This window comes from Larimichthys crocea, chromosome XI (genome assembly GCF_000972845.2).
Source record: "Larimichthys crocea isolate SSNF chromosome XI, L_crocea_2.0, whole genome shotgun sequence".
Taxonomy (NCBI): domain Eukaryota; kingdom Metazoa; phylum Chordata; class Actinopteri; family Sciaenidae; genus Larimichthys; species Larimichthys crocea.
The window spans coordinates 23,839,547-23,854,778 of NC_040021.1; the positions used below are offsets into that span (position 1 = coordinate 23,839,547).

At 38.3% G+C, this 15,232-nt stretch overlaps 1 protein-coding gene across 1 annotated transcript in view; it reads left to right on the forward strand.

Annotated features, from left to right (window-relative positions):
- ptchd4 (patched domain containing 4) overlaps nt 1-10,063 on the forward strand; it is a 43,831-nt gene extending 33,768 nt beyond the window's left edge. The window contains exon 3 of the mRNA XM_010751736.3: nt 6,181-10,063. Coding sequence (XP_010750038.2) covers nt 6,181-7,862 — 1,682 coding nt within the window. The 3' untranslated portion in view covers nt 7,863-10,063. The remainder of the gene's footprint in view (nt 1-6,180) is intronic.
- The last annotated feature ends 5,169 nt before the right edge of the window (nt 10,064-15,232 follow it).

Consider the following 15,232-nt stretch of genomic DNA (forward strand, 5'->3'; position numbering starts at 1 on the left):
GATATTGAGGACCAAGTGCTGAAGGCCCACACGGCAGCTGCCAGAAAGTGTATTTTACCACCTGGAGTCTCATATACAGAGGAAAACTGGAGGTGAAAGGAGGCAGACTTATTCATTTGCTGTCTGTATATGTGTGTATGTGTGTGTTTGTTCCAGAGTGTGTTTGCGTGGGGTGTCTCTGTGTGGGTGAAGATGGTGAGAGAAACCGCAAATGAGAGTCTGGTCTTCCCTGCAGACCCGTAGCTGTGGCTATAAGGTTCTAAGAGGATAGTTATATGTGTGTGTGCTGTTTTTTAGGGGACCGACGGTGACACTGGTTTAGTTTTATCGCTGCAATAATCAGGAATGCAATCTCTGTGCTGCCTCTTACCTCACCCCCGCTCTTCCCTCATCAGCCATTTGTATTTCCTAACAGACAAGAATTTGGACATTCAGTTTTGCATCTATCGGCATTCAGACATTGAGCGAACTGTCAGTTTCCTTCAAAGCTGATTAGCATTGAGTGGAAGTCGTGCTGCCAGCCATGTGCTCCTTTCCCTCCTTGCATTTTTCACTTTGTCATTGATTGAAGCTCCTGCACTGTCCATACTAGACCAGCCTGGATGAAAGTTTAATCAGCCAGACTGTGTTGCAACAGCTATTTCAAAATCCATTGCTAGGGTTGTTTGTGTAAAGTCTTCAGGAACTATTTGCCAGTTCACTAACCAGCGATTTCCAAAATAACATGGAACCTTTGGAGCATTGTCCAGTTAAAAGAAATCAACTATGTAAACAGGAAATTGCTATACCAACACTAAGACGAGTACAGGGCTTTGTGGCCAGCAATGGTGTCCATCAGGTGGTACACAGAGGCCCTAAAAGATCATTCCCATAAGCTTACATTATGAAAGAAGTGGCCTCCTCAAAATTACTTGTTTCCCCACCAGAATTGAATCAGTTCAGTGCATTAACATTTGGAAAGTCAAGAAGAGTGGACTGGAAGTTTAAATGTACTCAATCTTTTGTAAGCTTGCTCTTTTTCATACCACGTGGAAACCTATGCAGAAGATTTGCCCTGAAATTTAACATCAACGTCAACTGAGCAGCTTCCATAAGAATGAATCTAGTATCCAGTTTTTATTAAACATCCATCGTTGTAACAAAAAAACAGCTTTTGTGGTCAAAATGATATAGTTTAGATAGTTGTCATACTTTGTAAATGTCTTTATACATGTATATAACTATAGGCCTATATACAGTAGTGCATACATACAGAGTTACTAGTATTCAAGTAGAAAGGAGTGACAGGGAAATTTCCAGTTGCACTTAACTAACAGATGCTACTGTATTTGGTTATGTGGTGTAATGCTAATGCTGTTTGCACATTCTGTAATTATTGTGTTATTTTTGTGTATTAAAATATTTCTTGCATATCTTACATCATTAGTTAACAGTGGTTTAATAAAGTGTCAGGTCAGATACGTCGCCCATATTCCATCTTTCTATTCCGCTTTCACTCCTCACTAAATGCACTATAAAACAAATGTCTGTAGATTTTAGGGTGAAAAACTGCCAAACCATGACAGCAAGGGACCATAAATATGCCATATAAAGCAAAGTCACATTTCATGGCAAAACCTTTATTTATATGCCATTTTTGGGGAATTTATACAGAATAAAGTAGTATTTTATATGAGAGACTGTTGATTGTACAGTGTAATATTTAATGGTAAAACCTGCATTCAATCATTCAGTCAATTATTTGGCAAAATGAATGCATTTATGCTGTAAAATATGTAATGAAATGCCAACTTTAACCGTAAAAACAGTAATAATATCCTTTTATTGTAATATTAGAAAATGTTATACCATATTTATGATGGTATAACAGTATTTGTGTGCTTTTTACAGTGTGGCTACTATAATAGCAACTTTTGCTGACTTTGTAGCCATGTAACCATTACTAACATTACTACTACTACTAGTTAGTTGGTGCAATTATTTCATATGTTTGAATTTAGTGATGCATATGCACTATCAAAAGAGATTAGAAATGGGTGTTATAAACTATGTAGGCCTCTATAAAGTCAAGACAAGACTGAGCTTTGTTTGTAAGGCAATATTTGGACTCCTAGTTGTCATGTTTCATAAAATATCTATAGTCGTCTGTTTGAATAAAGTCATCATGTCAAATGTCCTGGTTAGGTTTATGGAAATTTTGAGAAACACTTTCATATTCACTAAGCATGAAGAGAAGAAGGATTCTATCCTTGCTGTTGCTCAGTTCAAACATGTTGCCCACTGGAGCATCTGTCTCAGTTTGACATGGGTGTGAGTACATAACCCTAACCCTCACCACCAGTGAGGGTGCTGCTGTTTTTGATTTCTGCTCGCCCTCTTTCACTTCACTTCCATCTTGTCTAATTAGGATTCTTCTCACTTTGGAGCCTTCAAAGTCAAATGTAGTAGCTTCACAGAGAGACGAGACAGGTGTGAAATCACTGAGTGTTTGATAAAACGAGTTGTGCTCTTTTGAAAGCAGACTTCATCAAAACACTCCAACTCCAACACTATATATGCTTCTTAAAGGTCCAGTGTGTAAGATGTATTTAAAGAATATGGCAAAAATTAAATATAATATGGATAAGCAGGTTATGTTTTCAGTACTATCGCGTGAGTCTGCCATATTGGTGTTTGTCTTGTGTAGCTATAAATTGAATATCTAATTTTAAACTGTTGGTTGGGTCATGGAAAACATGGAAGGTAATAGGACAAAACATAAGCAACATACGGTAATACAAAAACACATTCAAAAAAAGAGTTAAATAGAAAATTATTGTAAGATATGTAAGATATTAAAGTGTAACTAAACCCTTACACCTCTTTTTTCAGCTCAAATATTTAGTAGTGCTACAGATCCAAGTCCAAATCTTCATATTTTAGTGCAAAGTATTTGAATTCTACATATTGTGTTGTAATTATTCATAGTGGACCTCTACTGGTTGAAACCTGGCAATTGTAACTGAATTTTGCTATTGGCTGATCTGGAGCCAGGTTTAATAGCATAACCTTACTGTAGTTAAACAAATGTAAACCAGTGGTGGTCTTAACAGTGAAAACAAACAAACAAAAAAACACCACAGCATGCTCTGAAATCTGCTGCTAAAATTTGTCATGTAAAGTAAAAGAGTTAAACGTGCTGAAACACTACAAAAGAAAAGAGCTTTCCTTTGTATAGGCTTTAGTAAGTGTGTGTGAATTAAACTAGTATATGGTATCAAACATATATATGCATACTTATCATATCCATGTAGTGCTGAAGCACTCGATCAAAGTCTTGATTTGCTTTTTAATAACTGATAAAAATGTCTTCTTTCAGCCTCTTCATTGTGAGGACTTACTACTTTCATTTTCTTTATATCATTGTAAATTCAGTGTCTTTAGGGTCTTTATAAAGCAAGGCATTTGAAGTTGTCATGTTAAATTTATGATGGGTATCTTCTCCCATTATTTAGAAAAATTCTCATTGCTAGTCAGACACTAGTGGCCTAGTGGATAGTTCGTCCATGGTTCGGTTCCACCTGTACTTCATGTCAAGCACATGTTTTTTTTTCTTCTTTTTAATCCATATCTGAACTCCAAATGCTAATAATATAATGCTAATCCAAATAATATGTAAAAAATATATATACCTTGTAGTTTGAACCCTTATCATCATGCATGTCTTCCTCAATCAGTGTTTATGCATTTCTAAATGTTTTATTATATTTGACAACTTCATTTCTATGTCAATTTAGTGATGCAGAACATTGCAATATACAACATACAACGTATAAATCCAAAAATAAAGATACGTTCTGGTAAATATTCTGTACACTGATTTGTAAAACTCCTTTGTTAGCTCCTACCTGCCAGTAATCAATCACTGTAATGAATCCCAGAGCTTTTCCAGTCGTGACACGCTACTTAACATCCTATTTGGTAACTGGTGAAGGGTAACGCTCACAGACGCCCCTGGTGTAATGCTGGAAAAACCATGGGCGTGAATTTCCTCTCTCTACACACCCTCTAAACCAACTGACACTAACTAATTGACTTGCAGCACAGCTTAATAAAACTAAAAGCAGGAAGACATCTAGCTGACTCATTACATAAGACTAATCCTTTATAGCTAATTAACTTTTTTTTTCTCTGCATCAGACAAGGGGAAATTTATAATGCCGTCAAGGTTAGCAACCGCTCTCACTTCACTGTCCACCTGCTAGATTTGAAAGGATCAAAAGCAGCAGAGAAACATATGGATGCGCTGAATTCAGTGTTCACTTGTACTGAAATATTTACTTGCTGGAGGAACATTAAATTGATTCCAGTGCTCAGGAATTCATAACGCATTCCCTCGCAGCAGTTTTACCCCCCCATCAGAAATGCAGCTCCGACATTTTACAAATAAATGAACAGTGTGTGTGGGTGGGCGGGTGTTCCTGTGTGGGAGATTTTGCACTATACCTGCCACTATGCCTTTGAACGTTGTGTATTCATGCCTATATTCTTGAGTGGTGAAAATCCCACAGATTTGACTCACATGAATGGGTCTGTTGCAGACACATTTGGTGCTGTTTACTGGTGCATGGTAGAGAGGACAGTGTCCAACTCTATCTCAGATATGAAGAGAAAAGGAAAGCCCGTGCTTCTATTAGAGTCAAGGCAGGGTTGTTCAAATTTATGTTTTAATTTTATTTTTTTATCTGTCTTGTCGTACTGAAATGGTTTGGCAGCCTCGCCAGTGCTTGTAAAAATACACAAAACATCAGTACTGTTTTTGCTCTCCTTGAAGAGGTGTATGGAGGAGTGTACTTAACATGGTAGTCGCTAATCTTAGATTCAGGGGATGTCCTGACATATTTCCTGCCAGTAGCAGCATACAAAAATGGATCTAGAAAGCAAAACATATAAATACAGTTATGTATATAAAAATATAATTTGTGTAATCATCACAAGAGCTTTCACGCAGTTGACAACAATTTTCTTTCAATAATTTCCTCAATGTTCTTGTGTCTGCTAAATCAGTTTGACATGGTGGATGGTTCGATATACTATGATAACCATGATCCTCAGTAGCTATTATTTTGAAGCAGACAGCCAGAGGTGCAAACCAAAGCTGCAGTGAATTCCAAACACTTAGTTGTTGCAGTTGAGAATAAAACACGGTGCCATGGTTATCACATTCATCCAAATTCACTCAGGATCCAAAAGTGAACTTGTTTTAGCTGTAAATAGTGGCACACATGACAGATTTTTAAGGTCAGTAATTGGATGCTTGTTACCATGTTACCAATATTCACCTTCGGAGTCCTCTTGGGAATTGAGCTGCTCGAATCGAGCTCCCCCGGCATGCCCGGTGTTTGGTCAGGGCTTGCAGCCCTTAATTTTAGACATAGAGACGACTTCAGTTCACTGTAGCAGCTCCTTTCATGTTGGCAGTCATTTCTACTTGTTCACCACTTTCACTCTTATTTAGTGCAGCAGCACTTGTACACCTGAGTCAGCCAACCCTCCAAATTAAGAGTTTACCTTTGTAGCTTGCTTTGGTTTGTTTGTTTATATATATATATATATATTATATATATATATATATATATATGCAGTGCAGTGCTTCTTGCAAACAATGTAAACCTTAACATATGCAGTAAAATTATATTATATTCAAAGGTTATTTTGGGGCATTTTTGCTATTATTGGATAGATTATAGGCATATGGGAAACTTGGGAAAAGTGAGAGGTATGATACACATCAAAGGTCCCTAACTGATATCAAACTAGGGGGTTTATGGTATGTGCCCTAACCATGAGGTTGCCTGAACCATTCCGGCACTGGGGTGATATTTATCTCATTTTTGAAGCAATGTAAAGCAGTTGTTATGGTAGCACATACGTTTCCATCTTCTATTGATGCTATAAGAGCTAAAATTATGTTTTATAATTCAGATACGGTGTAGTGCGTCACAATTTGTGTTTTTGGATTCCATAGTATGTCACTCAGTTGTACAAAAAATATTGCTTCTGAGATCCTTCAGAGAAATGGACCATTTCACTCCATATGAATCATTATATCTTGTAAATGGTTTCAGACTGTTTTTGATGTGCTAACACATCAGTGCAAACATAATTCTTACTCAATTTGTTCTTTCTTTGATCTTCTAGGCCATGGAACTAAAGGGGTGTTCGAGCTGCTGGCAGGCTGGAGGAGAACGAGGGAAAACCTTCCCTTCAAGGAGCGCGTGGCGGATGCTTTTGCTGACGTGATGGTGTGCTACACCATGACCAGCTCACTCTACATCATCACCTTTGGCATGGGAGCTAGCCCTTTTACCAACATTGAATCTGTAAAGATTTTCTGCCAGAGCATGTGTGTTGCCATTCTGGTCAACTACTTCTATGTTTTCTCTTTCTATGGCTCCTGCCTGGTGTTTGCCGGACAGCTGGAGCAGAACCGTTACCACAGTGTTTTCTGTTGTAAAATTCCCTCAGTGGAGTATCTGGACCGCCAGCCCACATGGTTTAAAACCATGATGAGTGATGGCCATGACTTGTCCACGCACCACGACAGTGTCCCCTACCAGAATCACTTCATCCAGCACTTCCTGCGTGAGCACTACACAGAATGGATTACCAACACCTATGTCAAACCCTTTGTGGTCATCCTGTATCTCATCTACGCATCTTTTTCATTCATGGGATGTTTACAAATTAGTGATGGATCAAATATTGTGAATCTGCTGGCTAGTAACTCTCCTAGTGTTTCCTATGCTCTGACCCAGCAAAAATACTTCAGTAACTACAGTCCTGTGATTGGGTTTTACATTTATGAGCCCATCGACTACTGGAACTCAACGGTGCAGGAGCACCTGAAGACTCTGAGTCATGGCTTCAACAAGATCTCCTGGATGGACAACTTTTTCCACTACTTGCGGGTGGTGAATGTAAGTGCATCAACCAAGGGTGACTTCATCACCATCCTCAAGGGCTCCTTCCTGCGCAGCCCGGAGTACCAGCACTTCACTGAGGACATCATATTCACCAAGAACCGTGAGACTGAAGAGTATGACATTATCGCCTCACGAATGTACTTGGTGGCACGGACGACAGAGAAGAAGCGTGAAGAGGTGGTGGAGCTTCTAGAAAAGCTTCGTCCGTTGATGCTTATCAACAGCATCAAATTCATTGCCTTCAATCCTACGTTTGTGTTCATGGACCGCTACAGCTCTTCTGTCATCTCGCCCATCCTGACCTCAGGATTCAGCGTACTCACAATCCTCATCCTCACTTTCTTCTTGGTCATCAACCCCTTGGGTAACTTCTGGCTCATTCTCACTGTAACATCCGTGGAGCTGGGTGTCTTGGGTTTGATGACCCTCTGGAACGTTGGCATGGACAGCATCTCAATCCTGTGCCTTATTTATACCCTCAACTTTGCCATGGATCACTGTGCACCACACCTGTACACTTTTGTGCTAGCCACCGAGCACACTAGGACGCAGTGCATCAAGTTGGCACTGGAGGAGCACGGGGCAGCCATCCTACAGAACACATCCTGCTTTGTGATCGGGATCATGCCCCTGGTGTTTGTGCCTTCCAATCTGACCTACACACTGTTCAAGTGCTCCCTCCTCACCGCGGGCTGCACCGTGCTGCACTGCTTCGTCATCCTGCCCGTCTTCCTGACCTTCTTCCCGCCATCCAAAAAAAGACACAAGAAAAAGAAACGAGCCAAGCGTAAAGAGCGGGAGAGGGAGAGGGAGCGGGAACGGGAGAGGGAAAGGGAAAGGGAGGAGATAGAGTGCATTGAAGTCAGGGAGAATCCTGATCATGTGACAAACGTCTGAGTAGTTTGTTATTTTAGCAACAAGTATCAGTGGGTATCCGTCAGTTATTGGTGGATTAGAGGTGTTCTCCAATGGTGAGGCACCTCTTGAGGTGTGGGGAAGTGCGAGATGTCCCATGTCGAGTGGGCACAGGTCACTTCTAACCAATAGCAGCTAAGCTGGCCAGAGTAGAGCGCAGCCCCACTGGTCGGTCATTCAGTCCTTCAGTCTGGACAGTGTATCTCATTTGCACAAACTGCAACATGCTCATGGTTCTAAAGCTCTTTCCCAACTATTTGGTAAATAAAAACAACTTAGTTACCAGGATGGATGCTTGCTAAATCTGTACGGAAATTCTAAACATACAGTATTTTAGTTCATTTAAATATTAGCTATTCTGTATTCATCTCTTGCAGCCCTTAACTCAAAAGTGAGTGAGGAGCATAGCAGTCTGTTGAGCCAAGGACACAAGTTGGTGAAAGTGGTTAGCGTGATCATACGATAGTGTACAAATTAACCTGTGCAGGAGACGAATGTGCACGCACTTTACTCCGCACACCTTGATAACAGCAAATAGAAATGAAACCAAATTCTGTGGAAAGACAGAAACTGTGGAAAGAAAGCACACCGCATGCTTTTCTGTAACATTAAAAATAGCCGAACAGCTGACCTGGGCAGATGGCATACACTGTGTCCATTATGAAGAATTATCTTGCACATTGCATCGTGTGAATAGAACTGTCTAGGTTTATAGTAGCAAGGGGCAAATATTTCTGCTTTACTCCAGAAGTGATATAAGGTCTTAGGCAATGGCAAAAGGAACTGCAGTGGGCTGCAGTGTATGAAGAGGAAGTGATAAGTGACTGTTGTGCAGCAGTATTTGAAACGGCAGTAAGCCTGAGTATGACTTAAGTAAATCCTCAACTGCTTTTGCACCAGACCAGTAAAACCAAAAGTGAAGAGTGTTTCCAACGCTTGAAATATCGAACTTTCTAGCAGGTTGATAACAATGGAAAGTTTCTGTGAGAGTATGAATGTCTCTGTGATCTACTTCTAAAAGCTTACTGGCATGGCACTGGAAATTGGAAGATCTGAATGTGATTCAAAACTAGCAGTGGTGCCAAATAGTGTACAGATTTGTTTTGTTTGTTTGACAGATTTATATAAAAACAAAAAAAAATCGCAGTAAATTCTTTCACATAGGAACTTTCACATAAATCAACCATGAATCATGAATTATTCAAGCTAATTTAGTGATTGCTGTCTAATGTTTTCAAGTTTGTGAAGCAGGCTTTAAATTAAACAGTGAGGCACTTTTTTTTGTAAAGTACACTGTCTCTGAATAGTGTGGAAACCCGATAGAGAGCGAGGTCAAACCAGAACTTACCACACTACCCAGCCAGCACCAAACAGTAGACAGACAAAATTAGCAACGGGCCTGCGAACGTGTCCCTCAGTAGTCAGTGGACATCAAAATAGAGCTAAAACATGAATATTGCACTGAAACAAATAAAAGATGTTGCGCTATATCTGCTGGATGTGTAACAAGGCAATTGCTTGCTAACACATTTACCACAGCAGACTGGATGTTGGATACTAGCTATGGAAAAAAACGACGATGTGCAAATCCATGCTGCAAAGATTTCATAGTTATTCAAATGCTAACAACTTCATCGTTTAACTATGCTACGAACATTAGGGTTCAATTGCTAATGCTAGCATGAAAGATTCATTGATCTTAGAATGTGAAACATGAACATGAAGTGCTTCGCGTTTTCAGAAAGGTGGAACAGCATCGAGCCTGGAAGTGAAGACTTCGGCTCTCTATTGTTGCAAAAATGAAGGTACAGACCGCTACTGCCACCTGCAGGCCTGGAGCTGGTCCGTTTAGTAACTGAGTATATTTTGCCCTAATACTTCAAATGACATTCCATCAAAAAAAATAGAGGTCTATCTCACAAATACCCTTCTTCAGTATTCAGTCTTCGAAGTCCTAAATGGCTGTTGTCTCCCCAGAGGGTAAACAGTATTATCTACGTGTGCCGAGGCCTGATAAGAATCTCTGTTGCAGTCCAAAGACAAACACACTCAAGGTCAGCAGCCCCGACAGATACCAGTCTCTCACTGACCCCTGGCAGGCTCAGCTTAGCTGGTGGCATGTGATAGAGACGCCCCATATGTGAGCAGATGTGGTTGATTGCAGAACAGTCAATACCTTCTTAGGGGACTGGCTGGTTCTTAAAAGGGCTGTCACTGCTGTCTGGTTTCTCTGCGCTGCCACTGAGAATATGAACGGCTCACATGCAGCACAGCTAACCGGGCAGCTGGGGAGAAATCAGACTGTTCACATTGGACCAAAATATGTGTTGATGTTTGACAAAGGAGTGTGTGAGGGAAGAAGATTGTCATTCAGTATCAAGTGAGAAATCACTAGTTGTCAAAAAGGCTATTAAACACGGTTCTTGTGTAAATTAATATCAGTGAACACAGTGAAAAAGAGTCATCTTTTATCCGTCATACTTTACCACAAACACATTTCCTGCTTTTGTGGAGAATTGATAAAAAACCATCAACCTAACATTGCCCTACGTAGAAATGATGAGTCTTTGGTAAGCCACTACCTGCAGAAGCTGCAGTGGGCATCACATTATGTAAAAGCCATGTCATGTATGTATAGCAAGAAGGCATGAAATGTTTGAAACACGGGAAAGAAATGCAATTCTTAAATAATTTACTTCCCAAAATGGACTGTGTTTGCATGGCACTGTATCGTATGTATGCATGTATTTGATTTTTCTGTATGAAGTCTGCGTATTTTTCATTTTTGCTACGTTGTAGTGACTTACGTTTGTTGTTTCGATGCATATTCTGTAACACCATGTGCTGCAAAAGAACAAAATGAGTCATATCTGTTCCAAAACAAAAGCCAGAGGATATTTCATGTGTAAAATAACTGTAAATTACTCTTTTTCTATATTTTCTAAGAAAAAAATATACTATAGAAAGATTTTTAATGACAGAATTTTCTTAAAAAAAAATAATAAAAAGGGTAAAAAGTTGAACACAGTAGGCCAGTATTAAACAGTGGAATGTTACCAGTATACTAGATCTTATTCCTTGCACACTGCAGTGTCAATGTTTGTTGATGATTCACGTTTTTATATGGGAAACTGTGGCCACCATTTTATTGTTTGTGTGTCTTGACTCTTAGCCCTCACATTTAAAGAAGTCCTTCATTACTCAGCAGCCATTTTTTAAACAACACAGCAGTCTATCAGGCTTTATAATGATCACTTTTAAGAGAAATGTAGGTTAGAAATTTCCAGAATATAGATGGAAATCTCCAATATGCGTCTCATCTATTACAGTTTGCTATAAGGCAGGTTAAGCTTAGCAGCAAAAAGTTCAATATTTAGCATTATTGTTAATCCTTATGGAACATCAGTCCTGAATATACTTGGCAGCGATTAATGTTACTTTGCTGCCACATTCACAACTTTTCAGCTTTCTTACAATTAGCATCATTCCCAATACCAAATGCTGTCTGATTAGGGTACTGTGTATTGAAATAGCGTCGTTAGAAATTAGCAGAAATGATTGTTCTGTGGTGACACACTAGTTGCCACAAGTCTATTGGGTTATTAAAACAGCATGTGATATCTGCTAGTTAAACACTTCTTTAAAGTGTATTCAGTCTTCTTTTGATGAAAATCCAACAAGCATGAGCTTGACATTATTAAACGTTGTTCCTGTTGTCAATAAATCCCATGACCAAAGACCAAAACCAACAATGTGTTTGTCTGTCTCTCAACAGTTTTTAACTTACCTACTCTGTCTGTGACACTCATACCAATTATCCCAAGGCTTCAAATGCCCTTTGGCATCTTATACAGGCACACAAGGTACCCCTTTGCTGGATGGATCTACAGGGCATTCTCCAACAAGAGTATGAAACTAGTCAATGTGACCTTGACAACTGTGCTACAGTAATGGCAACATGGCATGTATAACATAACATTTATTTAAACCCAAATTATGATCTTTCCCTAAATCTAACCAAGCAATTTTGATGTCTAGTAATCAGTATAGTAACCAGTGTATTTGTAGAACTATTTTCAATTGAATATTAAAAAACCTTTGGCAGTATGACAGTATTTATGGCAGTGTGATAAGTATATGTGGCATTAACTCAAAACAAACTAAACCGTCTTCATGGTAATGAAGGAATATGTCACCTAATGAAACTGTGTTTTTTAATAGTTTTTGGAACAATGAAGCTTTATGACATGAAGAGAATAAGATCTTTCAGGCCTTGGAGACACACAATATTTCTTTGGTGGTTTTGGTGTTTTCATGGGATTTGTTGACAGTAACATTAAGAACAGTATTCCAGCCCTTTCCTTAAAAAAAAAAAAAAAGAAATGACATGCTTTCTGTTCTAAAAAGCTAAGCTTTGTAACTTTTTTTTCATATTTTCATCTGAGTATGTTTCTGTGCACAAATATGATTTGACTCCTATGTAGTAAAAATGAGGTTGTTTGAGTCACATTTATTTACCTTCTATAACATTGTGTCAAAACTAACCACCCATGAACGCAGCATTTCTTCTCAAAAACAGATAATGGCAACCATTTTACAGTCATACCTCTTCAAGTGTTGCACATTTTCTAATGTTATAGATCAGCCTCACTGGATCACGTTCTGTAAGCTCCTGCTGTATGGTGTGTTGTAGTCCTTTTTAAGCTTCAGATATCATAACTTCAATGTATTTAATACTGTGACAGCTAAAATGTCCATATGACAGATAGGCTTCAAATGGGATGTTAGGTTGCCTCAGAATTTATTTTTCTCTAAACTAATAAGTATGATGCATGATCATCAAAAAGCCAAAATATAATTTAAATAATAATAAATATGCTCAAATCTTTGGTGGTATTTTGAAAGTCAATGTTTGGGCTGGTAGATGGGTGTACTGTAAGTCTCACAGAGTCCTTTGACCATGCACCAGCACATTTTCAGATTTTACAACCAGGGGCAGCACAATATTTCCACAATACAGGGCAATAAAAAATATGCAATCGCCTCTTTGCTTGTTCAATAATCTACATGGCAGATCTGTTTCGACCACAGTCTCAGAGGACAAATTACTGTTTTATTCTAACTCATCCATCTTGTGTGTCAACCAAACTGAGCCAAAAAAAACAAGCTCACGTCACCTCCATTCATCAAATCCTCTTATTTAATGGTGTCTAGTTCCAATTCTTTCATAATGTTTCAACAATGTGCAGAAAGAAACAAGCTTAAAAGGAAGCGAGGAAGTGATTTTAGTAACCTCAGTCCCATTTGAGTCCAATTCCTCTTGGTGAAACAGATAATGTTTGCTCCACACACTCTGTTAATACTAGTCTGAAATACAAGAATCTATCTATCTATCTATCTATCTATCTATCTATCTATCTATCTAGAATATGTTTATATAATGATTTCTTTACTTCATTATTAATTTGAAATACTAACATGACAATACCTACAGGTTTGTGTTGATTTTAAAAAGCTATTTTTGTGCTTCTGTTTCTCTCTTCTTGCTCATGGTCTGCCTGATTTGACATTTGTGGCCCAACCACCTGGAACAGTGATAGCAAATAATGTATCCAGACTCTGTTGTTTGTTCTAATTACTATAATCATGTGTGGAGGATTCTGGTCAGTTTGATTTTGCCAAAGTCTGAGCCTTATATACTGTGTCTTAAAAGGGTATACCACTCAGTTTAAGAGGGCACACAGTCATATTGGCATGACCAGCTCTCAAATGAGAATCAGAAAATACAAAGAAATTCACAGAGATAAACACTTCACACCGTCTGTGTGCCTTGTGCATAAATGAATATGTACAAGAACATTTAACATTTAACACATCAGTTTGGTAATTTGAGTGAAGCAATAACAGTTAAGCAAGCCAAGTGTCTTCTGCTGTCTGTTCAAATTGTACCATGTTAGTACTTGCTCTGCAACATTGTTAGAAAGCCTCAAATTAAGCAGTTCAGTCAGCAGGCTTAACCGTTAGTGTTTTTGTGCAGCTATGTCACATTATGAACATTATCAGAATTCAGTGTTTGCTTTGCAAGCTACCAATTCTTGCTGGGAGATGTTTAATTGTCTTATCTGAACCAGAAAGTAGTCAAAGTAGGGGTTCAAGCAGGGTTAGCTAAAATGCATGTAACAACTTCTCTGATAATTCGTTATTACAAAAGCAACAATAAATACTTGATACTATATTCAAGTTTAGTTTGGCAAATTGAGATTCAAAGCATTAAAAAAATATAGCAAATAGTCAGATATTTTTGAGAAGCATAGAGAAGCAATCATAATTTGTAATTGTTATTTCACTAGTTACAATTACTTCACAAAAAATGTCGGAAATATTGTCAATTGCAAATGTGAATGTCGTTGAGGTACCAAGGAGCTACTGCAAATGTAGTTAAATTACTAGTTTTATTACATATAACTCAAAACTCTCAAACAATGTAACTTCTGCTAAACAGCTAAGCACATCGACAAGTGACAGTTATGGTGTAAAGGTACTGTAATTGTTAAGCGTAAACCAAAAGCAGCACAAATATATTACAGTGAAGTCATCAAGTAATGTCAGATATACTGTACAGCACCATCTAAAGTTTGCTAACGTTAGCCACCAAAAGTTCTTCGTTATTATTAGTCAAGTGTTGTGCTGTCAAAGCCCCTGTATGCTGTATGTTTTATTGCTTATATATTAAACATATTAATTGTAAGAGGAAAATGATTTTGTTTCACATAGTGTACATTACAATATTACAAAATGGTAGGTCGCTTCATATGGAAATATCTAAAGTTAGCTATGCAGAACAAGAAAGATCTATTGAACCAAGTAATTACTGTCTAATAACTTTAACTTTATATTTGTAAGAGGAAGAATATCTTATTTCTTCATTCATTTTGTCAGACTTATGTGGTCAGGAAGTAATCTTGGTACCAAAGGGTTGTAAGTCATTTATTCAAGGGAACATTAGATACAACTTTCTTCAGTTAATCAACAATATATCTTAGAATATAGTTCAGATCTTCCTCTGAGCTGCTCCAAACTTCTCATTTGCTACACTTCATGTTTTTGACATTTGATCGTGACGATGATGACTGAACTGATTTTCTATATCTGACAGGTTGGACAGGGCTGGTTTCTCAGACTGGGTGGTATTCCTCTTTTGAGTGTTGTAAGCGCCTGGTAGCTTCATAAGTCTGTGCTCTTCATATAACCAGTGGCATTGCCTTACACATATGCTTTCCAATATTTTAATAGAGATGTGATATCTATAAAGGCGTAGTATTTTTCTTACATTGTGACTGAGGTACGTCTCT